Below are 18,354 nucleotides of genomic sequence, written 5' to 3' on the forward strand. Positions count from 1 at the left end.
CCAGTGTCCCAGTCACCGGCAGTTGGACGCACGTGTGTGTGTGTGTGTGTGTGTACCCGGACCAGTGTGTGTGTGTGTGTGTGTGTGTGTTTGAACGTAAACTGACTCAAGCATGTGTCAGTAATGATGTGTACGCCGGCGGCGCGTTCGCGCGCGCTTTCCGAGTGGGCCAGGCGAAAGTGCAAAGAGGTAAACCCCGCACTGGGGTGGAAAGAGAGAAGAGGATCGAGGGATCAGACAGAGACCCCGAACGCCGGTGTTTGTTGCTAGTGCAAACGTTCACGCCGCACTCACGTGCGTCTACGTCAATCAGACGCTGAATGCCGTTTTGGGGTGCGCCGGGTTGTGTGAACAGGTATTAACCTCTGACTAGGAAGTCAGTTTCCGTTGGGATGGTTCCTCCAGGCTGGAGCCTGACCTAACCGTCTTTAGGGTGTCGTTGCAAAGTTGGCGTGAAGCTCAGATGCAGCAATTGGCCTGAGGCCAAAGTCGCGTATCCCTTTTGGGAACAAAATTGACTGACTGTACACGAACCTCAAAGCCCCAGTATGGCCGTCTGGCTAGGGATGGTCAGTTTCAGCCGTGAGAACTGATGACAATTTTTGCGGACGGTCCAAAAGCAGACCGTAATTGAGCAAGTCAGTAATACACGTTCTCGGCTGTTGCCGCTGCAGTGTCACTGCAGTGACAAAAAGCACGGACTCAAACACTGACGTCAGTCGTCAGCTACTGATGAACTAATTCAATTACGTCAGTCATTGTCTACCGCCGGGCATTGCCGCGCGCTTCAGTGTAACTCACGGTCATCAGTCGAACTCAGTGGCATAGTAATTTTGACATAAAATTGAGTCGACTGAGTGAAAACCGTGATCAGTCGACTGACTAACCCAGCGTTGAAACTGAGTTGACTAAATAACGAAAACGATTGAGAATTTGTTGAATTAGGAACATTTGACATTATTGCACAGTTATAGTTCAAAAGTTTATTTATTTATTTTTAAACAATCAGCCGTTAAACACAACACTGTCGTCCGAGATAAAGAAAAAGAAAAAAAGTTCATGACATGTCATCAACTCAGTGTCACATCTGGAAAAAAAGAAATAAGAAAAAGAAACTGAAGAAACAAAGTTCAGCCGGTTCATGACATATCATCTTGACCACCGTGACGAAGTTCCTCAAATCAGTTATGGTAAATCAAGTAAGCCAGAGTGCTGAGGCACACAGACCTATAAACAGAACGATCTCAGTATAAGTCCGTGGTGCCGTTGAGGACGCCCTTCCGTTTGACTGCGGGTCATCTCCGGCCGAAACGGAATCGTCGTAAATAAACTGAAGAAAGAAGCAAAGAATACTACTCCAAAGCCATAGAAACAACAAACAAACACTAAAAGACTACATAGACACTTGAAATAACACTCAGTGTAGATTGGACAGCTAGTGCTCGCCACAGTACCAGTTTACAATAATTGATCACTACCTAATCGCCAGAGCAAAGCTAAACATCCGATAGTAGGTATGCATCATTTCCTGCGGAAAGGGGGACCGAAAAGTGTCAAGGCTTGCTGGAAAAAAAACAGAGAGCTAGGGTGGGGGAGTGGACTGGGAGGGCATGAAAAGCAGACAAGTAATAGTGAGTGAGAGAGACAGACAGACAGAGAGGGGGGCGGGGGCTCCAGGAAAGACATTGGTTGCAGAGAGAGAGAAACCTGATGCCACCACCACACCTCGTCCACTCCCCCTCTCTCTATATATATGTAGGTATATATATATCTTCTTTTTTTTCTTTTTCTTTTTCATTCAAAACAAACACACAGAACTATGACAAAATAGTGAAATTGCACCTTCAGCCGACTGACTTTCCCCCCATACTACTGGGAGCATTATCTCCCCTGCGTGGAACTCGTGCACGCGGGGAGAGATGGTTGTCAACGGTTGGTTGGTTGCTAACCGCCGTCTCGCGGCCATCGCTAAGGAAGCCCGAGCAGCGAGCGTGCAAGCGTAAAACACCCCAGAAAAAGACCGAGCGTTTCTCGCGATTTCTCTCCACCTCCACAAACTGAGGCTTCTACTTTTGGAGGAGGAGGAAGAAGAACTCCGCTGCGCAGAGATAAAAACGAAAGGGAGAAAAAGTCCAGGAACATGGAAGTTTCACGCGCAGCCAACGCGCTGAAAAACACAGTGCGAACTGTAGAAGCCGATATCGCCGACATCTTGCAGAGTGGTAACTTCTATTGCACGGAGGAGATCGCCCGCGAGCTCACGTCCATCAAGAATGGTTTGGATCACCTCAGACTGGATGGCACTTTGCTGGGATCCGAGGAGTGGAAGGGGACGTTCGATCCCCAGAGCACCAGTGGTGCCCTGGCTGGTTAGTGTCTGTACGGTGTGTGTGTGTGTGTGTGTGTGTGACTATGTGTGTGTTCATGTGTGTGTGTGTGTGTGTGTGTGTGTGTGTGTGTGTGAGCGCGCGTGCATGTGTGTGTGTGTGTGTGTGTGTGTGTGTGTGTGACTCAAGACTGGTTTATTGCCGATACTCCGGTACAGAATTCATTGTTTGACATGTGCAACAGAAAATAATAACACAGAAAACAATTAAAAACAATTAAACTGAAGTTGAGAAAGTTATGAAAGTATGGAAATAAGAATATGATCACACTCCAGGCAATAATGCTTGTGTGTGTGTTCATGTGTGTGTGTGTGTGTTTGTGTGTGCGCGTGAAGGAGGGATTGAGCGAGTCTAAATTCCTGCATCAGTTCTCTCAGCCTTCTGTCCTGAAACAGTGTGTGTGTGTGTGTGTGTGTGTGTGTGTGAGGTTGTGTGTGTGTGTGTGTGGGGGGGGGGGGGGGGGGCAGAACTCCAATGTCAATTCACTCAGCTTTCCATCTTGATGTCTGTATATCAGTTGTTTTTTTCTTGCGTTTTGTTTGTCTAATTATACTTTTCTTATGCATTTTGTCTCTTCTACTCCACTCTGTAAATCTCTGCATCTTATTTTCAACCTTCTCTTAACTTCTAACAGTATTTTGATCTTCAACATGTCATAATACACCACAGTTGAGAAACAGGACAAGAAAGAATCTAAGTACATGTGATCAAATCACACACACGCCAGCATTTTCTCCCCCACCACTAGACCTCGAGTGGTGGTCTGGACACTAGTAATTCAGATGAGATGATAAACCGAGGTCCTGTCTGTAGCTCGCATTTAGTGCACATAAAAGAACCCATGGCAACAAAATGGTTATCCCTGAATTTTGTTTGTTTAAAATGGATGACTCTACCACAGTAGTGATGTGCTCTCCCTGGGAAGAGCAGCCCCACTTTTCACACAGTGAAATCTGTTGTGACACATTAATACAATATCATATACAATACGATACAACACAACAAGGAGATCAACATCATATGGAAATACTCCCACCCATGACATTAATTGTCACCTTTTGTATTAACACAGGAGCAACCGGTGTGCTGGACAAGGCAGCAGCACGTCTGTTTGACTACAAGAGCCAGCTGGGTGCTGTCTCCATGGGCCAGAAACAGGAGAACGAAGTGAGGGAGCTCCATCAGTGGGCCATCACCAGCCTCAAACAGATCCAGCAGGTACCAGGGTGTTGATGAATGAACGACAATTCTTAAAATACAGTGTTTTTTTTACTTTCATTGTACACTGTGTGGGTTCAGCAGACTTATTTTTGTCTTAAATTATTGTCATTATTCTTCTTCTTATTCATTACATTTACTCAAGATTTCTTGTATGCCTTGAATTCTGTATGGGAATCATTTTTTGCACATTTTCTACTGTTTTTATAAATCAGTAAATAGATAAACATGTCTTGCAAACAGCAACTCCAATTCCGACTCTTTGGGTCTCACAGACCCACACTTTAGAAAGAACAAAACACAGCAGCACAAAAATGTGCACCGTTTACTCACATCCTTTTTTCAAACTCAGCCTCAAGCATACCAGTCATTTTTGGCTCCATGTTTCATGAAGGCAGCCTTGGGTTTGCATGCATCCTCAGCCCCATCCCAACCCCCTTTCCCCCAAGAATGACATGGGTCTCACAGACCCATGACATATCAGTAGGGGAGCACTGCTACACGGTTCTTGTGAGAATGGGTCTGACAGACACATGATGCACAGATAGGGTGAATTGCTTCTTTGGCGAGACTGGGTCTTGACAGATGACAAATACATGATGTAACAAGAGAGGCAAGGCCTTCAAGACTCACTTGTGATAAATTAAGTCCCCTAGCATTAATTACAGAGTAATTTCCCTTTTTTACTATCTGCACCAAAACGTTTGCAAAATAAATAAAACTTCCATGCTTTGCAAAAGAAGTTCCTGTTTGAACAAAAAATGATAATAATGACTCCTCTTGTTGTTGTGTCAGAATAAGAGGTCAGAGTGCCAAGTTTAGAGAATACAAAAAATATAAATATAACAGTAAATGCAGTTTGCATATAATTAGGCTTCTTTTTTGACTCACTTGTGTAAACAAAATGAGTATGTTTTAACCCGGTGTTCGGTTGTGCCCATCCCACAGGTGCAATATTGTTTTAAACAAGATGACTGGAAAGAACTGAATTTTTCCTATTTTTATGCCAAATTTGGTGTCAACTGACAAAGTATTTGAAGAGAAAATGTCAATGTTAAAATTTACCACCGACACACAGACACACGGACACACACACACACACACACAACCGAACACCGGGTTAAAACATAGACTCACTTTGTTTACACAAGTGAGTCAAAAATAATTTAGTAAATAACGAAGCACAGTGAAAATTAAGATGACAATCATAATTGATTGCTTGCCCTTTTCTAAAGCTGGACATGCTATCAGATTCAATGAACGTGCATATTCACATATTTTATGAATGGCTTTTTATTGACTGACACCCCTCTCTCCTCCTGTAAGTGTTCTGAGTAGTCCTGAGCTAAGATAGCTTTAGAATGACATGCAATGGAGAGAGAGAGAGAGAGAGAATGCATACAAATGTTTGTTTGGTGCTGTGAATGTGTGTGTGTGTGTGTGTGTGTGTGTGTGTGTGTCCCTGTTTATGTGTGTTTGTGTGGGTGTAGATCTTTCGAAAAGTTTACCACATATGTAAAATGACGCCTTTTTTCCTCAAGGATTTGGAGCCGTTCACATATGGAGCCACGGACCGCATCAAACAATTTGGTGATCACATAGGTGTGACAGACCGCTACACTGGCTACCGACACAACCTCACACGGGGATCTCGAGACCCATTCAAAATGGAGACGTCGTGGATGGATAAGGGCCGCACAACTGGTTTCATGAACCCATTATCTCGATCAAACACAAGTAAGGTTTCTACCCCCAGTGTGTGATTCTTTCATCAGATTTGTTTGAAAAACCAAAGTACTTACTGCAAAGGATGCCGATAATGTAATGACTATTTCATCAGATTTCTCTGAGAAACTGTCTCTCAGAATTATAGTAATTTTTGGAAAGGTCCTTTACTCACTCCGGATGATGTAATGCTATAACAGTTTCAAAAATTAAAAAAATTTCCATGTTTTCCTCATGGGGTAGCATAACAATCGTAGCTACACCAGCCACTGCAAATGTGTCAAGGGTCAAATGGAAAGTTTCTTCATGAGATTCTATAACAACACACCTGCCAGCGAGTTCAGCACCCCACATGACAAGCTAATCTGCATATATATCGAAAAAAATGTTGCAGGTGATACAAGTGGAAATTTTTGGAGCAAACTAGATCACGACAGTGGCTTTTACTGTTGCTGAAGTGATTGAAATGCTTCAAACTTAAGGTTTCAACATCGACAAGGATGAAGACATTAATAAAGTATCTGCAGTGAAGAAAGCTGCCAGCAAGAAGGTACTGACAGTGACTCAGCTTCTGAGAGCAGTGAAGAGAGAGAGGGGTGGGCGTTCACACGACGTGAGAAGAGGGGTCAGTTGGTCAAGTACAGTGAATTTCATTCAGTTACTTTATGTTTTGTATTTTTTGTGATTTTTTTCCTAACCCTAACAAATGGGTCATCTGTAGGGAAAAGCAAGGGAGAAAACTATTCGTCAAGAGTGAGTTAAATTAATATTGGGAATTTTGTTGTTGCTCTAAAATGACAGGAAGGATGTGCAAAATATTAGAAATAAAAATAGAATATAGTAAAGTGAAAAAATCCACTTTGCTGTTTTGACATGAACCAAATCACATGACTGCGAGTGGCAAGTCTAAAACATTTGGCACTGGGGAGTATTTTTCACATAGAAACTTGGTGGCAAAAGAGTGAATGTTCCTCTTTCAGCACTGGGCATTCCAGGCAGAGAAACACAGGGGCGGCCCCAGCTGGAAGGCACCCAGTGGGGCAGCGTTGCTCCCGATAACCTTGGGTCCTTGAGGAAAGAGGTTCGCTTCAGCAATGACAGAGCACCCATGGTTGTCAACAAGGGTGAGCCAGTTGCCTTTTCTTTTCTTCTGGTAATCATCCGGTGGTAACTTTGTGTTATGGGTGGGTGAGAGTGACTGATTGTTGTAAGACAGAAACGTTTGCAGCCTGTCTTGTTTTTGTCTCTCTTATTTAATATGTAGCCATTTTGCTATTCATGATTTTTTTATGTGAATGTTTGTTTTTTTCTAGCATTAGTAGGGTAGGTATGGGTAATTGCGAACAGCGTGTAATTGTTAATGATTCGTGTACCGCCCCACTTCGAAGCGTCCTTAATAGTTGCATTTCACAATTTAACGTCTGCTTTCACCTTTTTCAAGTACCTTAATGAATATCCATTTCCAAGAACCAGTCAAACATCAGCTATTTCTGCGCTCTTTCTTCTCTTCACGCACCACTGCTGCCCAAGGTTACGAACCTGGCTCTCAAAATCCTAAAATCAAGGGAAGCATGTTGTAGAACTTGAACTTGGACACAGTTTGAAAAAGTTGATTTGATCGGATATGTTCAATGTGCATTACCAGTGATGGGGGAATTTAAGAAAGCATAGTCGTGACAGATCAGAACGTCAGTTTTGACACGAACCTGCCAAGATAGTGTCGTTTGCAGTTAGACCATATATTTTTACGCGAGTCTTTTTGCGAACGATGCTGCACAGTTACTGAGCAATCTCGAAAGTGTGTTTGTGTACAGTGTGTGTTGAAATGTCTGTTTGTGTACATGTGTGATCAAAATGTACAACATTCTGGTGTGATGTTCCAATGATATGTCTAATGAGTTAAAGACCTGCTTATGTTATAATTGTCTACATGTACCCAAAGCAGTCATTTGCAATTAGACTTGCCCATTCGCATTTACCCTCAGTCACTGCTGCTTTTTCAAATGTCGACAAAACGTTGAAAAGAATGAGCAGAAGAACTGTTCCTGGTGCAACCAGTTGGAGAAAGCCTTCAAAAAGAAAAGAACTACGTTTGAGTATTGTACGACATGTTACCTTTACAGTATACACGTTGAGCTGGTCGCTTCTAGTGGACTGTTTGCAATTAGGCTTATCTACACTAATTCATGTCTGTTACAATGTAAAATTTAAATCAAAATGTAATAGCCAAGGGAAGAAAACACAGGAAAGTTTGGAGCTGGGGTACACGGCCTGCTTTACTGATGCACATACCTCAATAAAATAAAATAAAGATTTTTTTGCTTAAGTTTTTAAACACCAAAATGTCAACATGGAAATCCATATTATTCAGAAATACTCTCACTCATGCTTAGCAGCTTGAGACATGTTCACCCACTTCTTCAGAGAATCAAGTTATCTCCAGTTTTGGAGACTTTCTGACAATTGATTTGTGTTCACAGAAGGGGCATCATTATATCCCTTGGTCATGCACAAGACAGGATGACTTCCCCTGGCTTACTTGTCAGCATTACATTACAGAAAATTGTTCTCTTGGACATATGAAAATAAATTTAGGAAAAAAAAAAAAAAAAAATCCTTTCCCAAAAGTATCCTCTACAGGAAATGGACATTATGGCTAATGAAAAAGTACATAGCCTGGTGTGTCAGCATTAGTCAAGCTGTATTTGTGGTTAAGTGGTACAATTATGAACCAGCTCCCTTATAAATTTTTTGGGTGTCATTCCTAAAGTGCATTGTCACAATAAATAAAATGTGTGGAAGTACTTTTTTCCTATCTTTATGCTAAATTTTGTATGGAAGCACTTTTTTCCCTTATCTTTATGGTAAATTTGGCATCAATATTAGCATTTACAGATAATATGAAAATGTTACAGTTAACCATGGACACACACACAGACAACTGAAACACTTTAATTGCATGGACTCTTGTTGAATGTAAACGCATATGTGAGCCAATTAGTGAAAACAGAAAAGAGAACATTACGTTTTCAGAAGTTTGGAAGACAAAAGACAACTTTTTATAAACAGGAATGAAGTGACACCTTAAAAAAAAAAGAGGTAAAAGCTTACAGACTGAAGCATGGATTTAATGGGTTTGGACATATTGTGTCTTTTTCTGATTATTTACTAACTTGCTAGGACTTTTGACCTGAAATAAACACGTCTTGTCTTGTTTTGACTCCTCCATAGGTACAGACCACTATCAACTAGAGACCTCCATAGTTCCCAGTCGTGTGTCTTTCCATATTAACTAGCTCCAGGAAAGGCATTCTCTGATAACAGGGGCAAAAAGAATTACCTTGCAAAACCCAGGGCAGTGATGTTTGATTACAAGCATACATATTTTTGTTTGTTTATCTATTTATTTGTATGTATTTTTGTTTATTAATCATTGTTGCACCAGGCCATACAAAAACCCAGGACCATAATGTTTGATTACAAGCATACACATTTTTATACATTTGTCTGTATTTATTTATTTATTTAATCATTGTTACTTATACTGTAATATGACCCCCTATTGTTGGCTGGGCTGCAAGCTACAAAATAAATACACCCCAACTGACTACTATACAGTGCCTTGTTAAATCTTGTTGAATGCAAACAGCTATGGTAATATGTAAAATGAACCCCTCCTCAAAACAAAACAAAATGTTAAAAAAAAAAGAAAAGAACGAAACATTTCACATATGCCATCTACACCCTCAGGGTACCGCACCCTGGACACGCTCTACTCCCGAAGCAACACCTTCACGGCACCAGGCACGCGGGCAGGTGCCGCACCGAATTTCAGCGAGCACATGCACACCATGCGGACCCTCAACGGCATGAACGCTACACTGGCCAGCCGCCCTGGCGAGCGCAACCAAGAGATGATGACCACCACCGCCCGTGGCCCTCGCGCCATGTCAGTGCAGGAGCAGGCGGGAATCAACACCACCTTCCCAGGCCGCACCGAGTACATGCAGCGCTACGCCTCGCCTGCTGATATCACCCGCTGCAGTGACTTCCTCATCAACCCAAAGCCAAACATGCAGATCCACGGCCGACCCCTAGGCAAAGCCTGCTATCAGCCCAGCTTCACTGAGTACCAGACTCGCTTCGACTGGCCTGACGGGGAGAAGATTGTGAAGCTTCCCTGGCTCCGGAAGTAAGACTGGTTGGCTGCAGTAAGGGGGCAGCACTGGTTTTGACGAGAGGTAATCAGGAGAATGTGTCGTCACTTTGTTGGGGGAGTGATGGTTCTTTTTTCATAAGATTCCCATTTAATTTTCTTTTCTTTTTTTAAAAAGAAGTAATCATGGAATGTGTCACATCACTTAACTGGGGATTGACAAGTTTTTTCTGTTAGTTTACATTAGGTGGTTGTTTTTTTTTCAGAAGGTAATCAGGGAATGTGTCAAGTCACTTTGCTGGGAGTGACGGTTCTTTTCCATTAGAAGTTTCATTTGGTTGTTGTTGTTTTTTTTTCCAAAGGGACAGTGTTGGATAGGCTTGTGCTGCCCATCAGAACAGTCACTGATACTTGTTGGGGACACAGTCAATGTGTCAATGAGATTCATGTTCATGCAAGATAAATGTTCATGATCTAAACCTGCATTTATAGCAAGAGTTGTTAACTACTTTTTCAGTTCCTTGTGATCAGGAAAACCTTGTAAAAATTACATATTTTGTCATGAAATCATGGATTCCCTGTTACCTGAATCTATGTTCTCGGAAGATAAAACTGCAACCACCTTCCTTGCCGGAACATGATTAAAAAAAACAGAGAATATTTTCTGTTGGTCATTACAATCCATTGTGGCTTTCATGAAGTTTTGTCAACTATTTTTGCAGTTCCTACTTCATTTCTTGCTTCACATAGGTCTTTTTAAATGAATTAGAAAGAAAAGGAAAACTGTGGCCAAAAACACATTTTCCTTCGCAAATATTGTCAAAAGACTTATGGTTGCCCCTTAGCTTATGGTAAAATACAGAGTGAAATTGATTGTGTGTATAAAAATTGATAACCATATGTGCTTTTGCAATTCTCTCATCTGTATTGTGTCCACTGTTTATTGTTTACCTTCTTGGTTTTATTGTGGGAGTCATTTGAATGTATAAGCCACTAGCTTTCCTGTTCTCAGTATGACAAACCACGAGTTATCTGTCCTGCTTTCAACTCCAAGAGATTTTCACTTTTAAGAGTGTCCACAAGAAAATGTTTACTCAAATTACATGCTCAGTTATGCCATGGAACAATTCCTTTAACATTCCAGAGAGTCCAATGAGATGTATAACCCTGCAGAAATGTTCATACTTTTTTTTTCTTTCGTCAATGCTAAAAATAAGTATGGACTAACGAAAACTATTGGCTGTACAGAAGAAACTCTTTTATTATGAAATAAAAGGCTGTCATCCTCAAAAGCTTATAAGACAGCACGAAAATCCAAAGCGAAATGTCATGTAGAAAATGGAATAGTTTACAAGAACATGTCCGCCAATAATAAACAGAATAGGAACTGTTTAGTCTTAAACTTTCTACCCTACCACCATCCCTCTGCTTTTCACAATTTAGAATGAGGCTGTACATTGGCATAATAAAATAGGTTGTATATACTTTGACTTTGATATATGTGAAATATATGTAATATATATTTATATATAACATACCCCCCAAACCCCCTTTCTTTAGTTTTTGTTTCAAAAGTATATTACTGCTTTTTCACTGGTTGATGTGTGCCACACTGTGATAAACCGACTGGGAATGAAATACATACATTTACTTAGTCAGTATTTTCTGTATGTGCTCTTGGGTAATAGGAATAGAAGTTGTACAGGTCAATCATGTTTGGAGTTCTCAAATAAACAGTACTTTTGTATTGTTGCTCTCATCTTTTTTTGTCATGTTTCATTGTGTTTTGTTGGAATATTTGTTCAGAGCAAGCGGTTGAAATATGGCTTTAAAAAAAAATTTGACTGATGATTTTCTGTGTCTAACTGCTGAAATAAAAGTTTTAAAAAATTTTGGATAGTTTGGAATGAATGCGGGGTGAATGGTACTTGTTGATGCTACAGACAGCATTTCGTTTGTGAATTTGGTCAACAATTGAGAGAGCACAACAATTATGCAGCCTTTAGATTTTTTTAATATTATTTATTTTTACTTCTTTTTTTTTTGTTGAACAAAGCAGCATTTGTTGTCATCTTTCACTGCACATGGTGTGTGGCTGATCAGGATGGAGGCTTCAGTGGAGGGGTCTGCCCGGCAAGAGTTCAGTCAGGGCAGGCAGCAATGGTCACCAGCTTGTCAATGATGGCTTGTAACTTGTACAACTCACCATCCTCCCATTCTGAACACACTCCACCCTGAACAAAGCATTTTTCAAAGTTGTATAACACAATTCATGTATAGGGACTTTCAATAGCTTGCTAGACCTTCTCGTATTTCTACAGACAACTGGTGCAAATCTGGTGGGACAGGGAAAGCGATGCAGTCATACACACATTTTTTACTGTGTAGCCTGTGATGAGCTCAGTAATTTGTCCAAGTGGTGGACAGGTCCTTTGGAGCACACCTGCCTATATAACGGTAGAACAGAATGCACTGCATGTGTGCTTGAACGCAAACATGCTACTGGGGATTGGGTCAAAGGAATTTACAACATATTTAATATCATTTCTTGTCCTATGCCAAGGAGACAGACAGCATTGTGGGCCCCTGGCTGCAGAGCTCAGTGCAGTATCACTGAAGTGTCACAGCCTCGCCATGCTGTGGCCCACTTTTCTAATAAGTGGCAGCTGCTGGCAGTAGAAGACACCGGGCGTATAGTTATGACTGAAAATTGCTGACAGGAATAGTTGCATGTGGATATAACACACAAGTGAGTTATGTCCAATACACATATTTTCAGTTCTCTGAACACACGAGAATCAAGATATAAACCTGAATGCCAAAAGATTTACTTGCACACGCAAAAAAAATACACACATGACTGCACTCTCAGTGTAAACACGTTCATCTGCCTGGCAAGAATAACTATCACTGTGACCCAACACTTGACTATGATGTAACACTTGCACCTGCCTTTCACTTAACAAAATCCTGTCATAATTCAATTACGTTCACTTAAAACAAATCCTTCAGCCCAAGCCCTGCAAATACACAACCCACTGAAACTGGCTTTTATGACCTGTTAAGAGTGTCACCTGATGACTGATCAGTGTGTGTTGATATGGTAATCATGTGCAGTGCACCCCTTTCCTCCCTTTGTCCATGCTCCTTGTTGGATGTTTGCTGATCTCAGTGCAGTGCAACTGTACCTGCAGCAACAAACGTTCTGGTTCAGTTTCAGTTTCCCAACAGGGCATAACTGCATTTGGAAAGAATCTTATATTTATAAGCTACTCCGCATCTGCTAGTGCCAGGCAGATGCCTGACCAGCAGCACAGCCCTATGTACTAGTCAGGCTTTCATTGCATGCATATATATATATGTGTGTGTGTGTGTGTGTGTGTGTGCCTATCAGTCTGGATTTCTTCACAGAATTTTGCCGGAGGACAACACTTACAATGCCATGGGTTCTTTTTCAGCGCACCCTGTGCACAGAACCTCAATTTATCATCTCATCCAAAAGACTTGATAGTAGATACTTTATGTACAACACACACACACAGACAACAATGTGAGACACAGGTTTTTCTCTCTCCAAATTTACAGCTGACAGGAAGATTTAAACAGCAACACCAAAAAAAATGTTTGCGAGATATGTATAATAACAAAGTTTACACTAACAACCAACGTGAACACCAACACAAAATCCTGAACTTCTACTAGTAAGCATAACAAGTCTGTCAGGAGACATCGCTCAGTGCCCTGGGTCTTTCAAGAACACTGTCGGAAAATCTCCCTGTTGCTGTCTGGTGATTAATAGCTCCATGGCAACTCTACAAACATGCCATTGAGTTGATACAACCACCATAGAACATGAGAGAAATAAAAGAAAACAAAGAAAGAAGCCATAATAAAAGGGCTTCACAGATGTGATTTACCTGAACAATATCCAAGAAAAATCTTTATGAAACAACACTGTCTGGTGCCTTTTTAATTCTCTTGTGCTATTGAACCTGTAGACAACTGAAATAACCTTATCTCTAAGCAGAGTCTGTTTCAGTAATCCTCATGCTGTAATCTTAGCTCAGTCATATCTCAAAAACATTTGGAAAAAAATTTATCATCATTTACACCTCTACTATAAAAACTCATAAATGGTAACCTTAGTTTATACAATGCAACTTACACAAAAAATACATGTACACACACAAACACACAGAGTTTTGATCAAAACATACTCCAATCAAATTGCTTACTACACACACATACAGAGACAACAGATATTTTTCTCTCTTCATCACAGCTGTCTGAAATACTTAAACAGCAACACTAAAAGATGTTAGACATGTACACATTAACAACACTAAAAGATGCTAGACATGCACACAGTAGCAAAGTGGATGCTAACAACTCACTTGTAGCAAACAACCACCAGATCATGAACTTATCTTCATCATAAAATTTTTAGTCTGTCAGAGGACATCACTCAGTACCCTGGGTCTTTCAAGAACATTATCAGAAAATCTCCATGTTGCTGTCTGGTGATCTCACAGATCCATGGCAAACATGCTACAGAAATGATATAATCACAACAGTTTCAAAAAAATCTTTTTCTATACTAATGTTGGTGGTTACAAAAAGAATATTTTCAATTACTGATCTTAGTCAAATTAGTGGATACAAAAACAATACCTTCTATTACAGATCTTAGTAATTACAGAAATATTTTCTGTTTGGTGGTTACAAAAATAATATTTTCTATTTACTGATCTTGGCAGTTACAAAATAATATTTTCTTTTTTATGTTGGTGGTAAACAAAAAAACCCAACAACTTTTATTACTTTTAGTTTTACCAATTTTGGTGGTTACAAAAGTAATATTTTCTATTAAATTTATCTTGGCTGTTACAAAAACAATATTTTGTACAACTGATCTTGGAGGTTGCAAAAGGAATGTTTACTATCACTGATCATGGTACCCATGGTGGTCACAAATTTTTTATTTATCTTTAACATAATTTTTTTTCTATTGATCTTGTTGGTTAGAAAGCAATTATTTTCTATCATTAATCTTGGTGAAACAACAACTCTACACTCTAGGTCCTGTATTTTCCATGACACACCATGAAAGGAGCGCAGGGCACAGCTTTGTCATGTTGTCACAAACCTAATGGACTTTCTCATTCCCACCCACCATAAGAAATACAGAAAAATTGCACCTCAATTCTGTGGCTTTCATGCTCTGCTCTCATGATGGCCTTAGTTCCACATTAGTTCTAAGTTCCCGTTCATTGCCATGGGCGCCTGTGTTGAGCTGACATCAAAGCCTTTGGGGTTTCCCCAGATGGTGTGCTGGAAATGTTGAATCAGAACTGGCACTACTGATTCAGCGATTTAGTATCATGTTGGGGGAGAGAAAGAACGATGCCCAATAACAATGCGGATCCTATACAAGCAACCAAACTGTATACAGAATCGAGAACTTTTTGCTCATTTCTCAAAGTCTGTCAGGAGACATCGCTCAGTGCCCTGGGTCTTTCAAGAACACTGTCGGAAAATCTCCTTGTTGATGTCTGGTGATCTAATAGCTCCATGGCAACTCCAGACATATGCCACTAAGTTGATACAACCACCAGAAAGTCTTAGTGATAACATTTTAATCAGGTTTATTCATTCTATTAAAGTTTTAAATTGAAAATTCTCACTTTAATCTGCCTGTTCACAAAGAATTTTTTAAAAATCTGGTTTATTCATTTTATACTAAGTTTAAATTGAAAGTTCTCACTTTAATTTGCCTGTTCACAAAAGTACTGAAAATTTCACCTGTTAAAAGCTCTCACTTTAATTTGCTTGTTTCAGAAATGGTGAAAATTTCACTGTTAAAAACTCTCACTTTGATTTGTTCATGAAAGTACTGAAAAATCAACTATTCACAAAATTAGAGAAATTTTCATCATCATTTATACAGATGACACCTGTGTTTTCTTTCCCACTTACCACCACACTTGCACTGAAAACACATATCTCACCCACACTCTGACAGAGCCAACCATATATTTTCCTTTGAGAAAGTTTGCATCTAGTTCTTAAACTTGAAGTAATCATGATAGCGTTTGTCAAATCTCAGGAATTAGCATTATTTTAAATCATAGTAATAAATACAAACTGCAAAGAGCTATCACTTTTAACAGGGGGGTGGGGGGTGGGAGAAAGTGCTGTACTTTTATAATTCTTTTATCCATATATTTCCTTTTTTGCTCATTAATATTTCATGATTATCATTCTTTTTCTCCACCAATTTTCATTCTTTTATTTATCTATCTAATAATCTATTTATTCATCATTTTTGTTAAAATATTTCTTATGTTTATTCATGTATTTATCTATTTAAAGTTTATTTCACTTTATTTTCCTTCAATGCCTAAGCGTGTTGGGTTATACTGCTGGTCAGGCATCTGCTTAGCAGATGAGGTGTGACGTATATGGATTTGTCTGAACACAGTGACCTCCTTCAGCAACTGAACTGAACTGTACCTTTATTGCAACTTCCAAGACAGTACAGATAGATCTACGTGTCTGGATGCTGTCAAGAGATGTGATGGTTCCAGATCATTGGCTCTCAGTTTATCCTGCACACGCAATGCATTTCTTGTTCATGCTATGATTGTGCAGCAGAGTACATATCTATGGACAACAAAAGTCCTGACCCCCACAAATACAGAAGGAAGTTTATTCTCTTCACACTGAGATCAACAGTACAAACCATTCTCTATTTCTGTTAAAATTATGTTTTTCTTTCACTCTCTCACTCTCAGTCTCTGTCTAACATCAATAAATTGGAAAAAAGAAAGAAAAAAAGACACCTGAACTTAAAGTCAGAAGCGTGCAAATGATTTTGGCCACAGACTAAGAGAAACATAGACAAAACATAGACAAAGCATGGCTATAACTGTAAATAAAAAAATGTTTTGGAAAATATTTATATATTGTATTATGATCAACACAAAAACATGTTTCTATTTTTGACATATCTGTAAATATTCTGACATAAAAAAATAACCAAGTTTTCTAATAAAGTAATATCTAATATGATCAACTGAGATTAAAAAAACAACCAAAAAACAAAACAAAAAAACTTAGTAACTACATCTTTAATTTTTTTTTTCTCCCAAGTATCATACTTTTTTTTTTTTTAATACAAGAACTAAGAAGAAACTCATAACAATAACTTGAGTGAGTTCTTTACATAGTTTGATTCATCACATCAGCACAGCCACACCCAGGCCTCCACATATACATGTATGCCACTGGTTACAGACATCTTGTTTCACAGTGGACTGATCTTTGGTGAATGAACCAACTGTATATGATTATGTCTTCTTAGAGCTGTATGGGTGGCTTCTGTTCTGCGTCAGTTTGAACTGTCCTCTGGCCATTCCCGACAATGTCTGCCAAGAGTGGGTGTTAAAACTGTGATCAAAATCACAGAGATTTTGAATCTTTATCTGGACCAAACATAAGTCATGTGATACCCTTGACATGGGAACTTACCACTATAAACTACTGCCATGATAAAAACACCCAAGATTTGCAGACCTATACCACTTGGCACTTAAAAAGAAATCAACAACAAAAAAACAAAACATCTTAGGAAGATGGATTTGACTGATCACAGTCTCACATTTTCTTAACTTGAAAGTATGGTGTTAGAGGCCTGAGTGTGAGGCCTGTTTACTGTCAAGGGTTGCCTGCATGTGTGGTGGTCTAGGTCTGGTAGTTAGCTATCTGTGGCAAACTGGGTCACATACTGTTGGTAAGTTTACCCAGTGGGCATCAAGTCTGGATTTAAAGCGGTTCACCTTTGTTGCTGTGACCACTTGATCAGCGAGTCTGTTCCAGGAGTTCCCTCATTCTGCTGAATAGTTACTTCTAATTTGATGTCTACTGTTCTTGTGGTGAGGTTGCCAAACTGAGTGTCCGTAATCCAGTACTGGTCTAATGAGCAACTTATATAGATGAACAAATGTCTCCTTCCTCGGGTGGTCGATTGTGCATCTTATAAAGCCTACGATTCTGTTGGCTTTGGAATTTGTTGGGGACACGTGGTCTTTGATGGGGACCTTGTCATCAATGTAGACATTGAAATTCTCCTATCATTCTCAGCAAAATTGATGGAACAAGCACCCAAGCTTGATGGTACAATCAAACTAAGCATCTGGTCGATCGGATGAGACGATAAACCGAGGTCCCGTGTGCAGCACGCACTTCGCGCATCGAAAAAGAATCATGGCAACACAGAACTTTACTGTTGGCCTCTGCCGGCTCTGGCAAAAATTTTTTTTAGGAAATCCACTCTATGTTGCCTACAATATGCATGCACTCAAAGGTTTACACTGTTGTTGAGGCATCCGCAGATGTGGTGTAGCGTATATGGATTTGTCCAAACACAGTGACGCCTCCCTGAGAAACTGAAACTTAAACATTGCACATGAATCCATCGGAAATATTGCGCCCACCGCCATGCCAGCTTTCAATAATCCACATGAGAATTCGTACATTTGAGGAAAATAAAATAACAGAATTTGGTACTTCCGGACTTCACCTTTAACTGCTGTCCTGCTGGAGTTTACACTGGGGTCATTCAGGGTTGGCCTCTAATGTGTCAATGTGTGAATGTGTTTCGCATTACTTGCGTAGTTTCTTATTTTGCTTATAAAGAATACAAATAAACCCAGCATTATAGTATCGATTTTATTTCCATTCTTCCCGTGTTTACCACATGATGATTGATGTCCTTATCCAGCCATTCATTCAGTCCCATTCTACTACGATCTCAGTGTCTCTGTCTCTCTTGCGAACTCACTCACTCTCCCGGGGATTTCACAATAC

General features: G+C 39.9%; 1 protein-coding gene and 1 long non-coding RNA gene across 2 annotated transcripts; one reads left to right on the plus strand and one right to left on the minus strand.

Annotated features, from left to right (window-relative positions):
• Nucleotides 1-1,915: 1,915 nt before the first annotated feature.
• On the plus strand, nucleotides 1,916-11,379 carry LOC143282679 (uncharacterized). Its single transcript, XM_076588353.1, has 5 exons — nucleotides 1,916-2,369; nucleotides 3,460-3,605; nucleotides 5,147-5,342; nucleotides 6,311-6,454; nucleotides 9,081-11,379. Exons 1-5 carry the CDS (start codon nucleotides 2,141-2,143, stop codon nucleotides 9,524-9,526), a joined length of 1,161 nt encoding a protein of 386 aa, XP_076444468.1. The 5' UTR covers nucleotides 1,916-2,140; the 3' UTR covers nucleotides 9,527-11,379.
• Nucleotides 11,380-11,468: 89 nt separating this feature from the next.
• On the minus strand, nucleotides 11,469-17,999 carry LOC143282681 (uncharacterized). The gene is made up of 4 exons (XR_013055289.1): nucleotides 17,325-17,999; nucleotides 16,000-16,094; nucleotides 12,561-12,674; nucleotides 11,469-11,720 (listed from the first exon to the last, which is right to left on the minus strand). It is a non-coding gene; the product is annotated as an uncharacterized LOC143282681 (long non-coding RNA).
• Nucleotides 18,000-18,354: the final 355 nt, after the last annotated feature.

This window comes from Babylonia areolata, chromosome 6 (genome assembly GCF_041734735.1).
Source record: "Babylonia areolata isolate BAREFJ2019XMU chromosome 6, ASM4173473v1, whole genome shotgun sequence".
Lineage (NCBI taxonomy): Eukaryota > Metazoa > Mollusca > Gastropoda > Neogastropoda > Buccinidae > Babylonia > Babylonia areolata.

What these genes read in the sequence shown, in the direction of transcription:
- LOC143282679 (XM_076588353.1), top strand. Translation starts at nt 2,141, where the DNA reads ATGGAAGTTTCACGCGCAGCCAACGCGCTGAAAAACACAGTGCGAACT. An exon ending in GCCTCAAACAGATCCAGCAG is followed by an intron (nt 3,606 to 5,146) that starts GTACCAGGGTGT and finishes TTTTTCCTCAAG; the next exon opens with GATTTGGAGCCGTTCACATA. An exon ending in ATTATCTCGATCAAACACAA is followed by an intron (nt 5,343 to 6,310) that starts GTAAGGTTTCTA and finishes TTCCTCTTTCAG; the next exon opens with CACTGGGCATTCCAGGCAGA.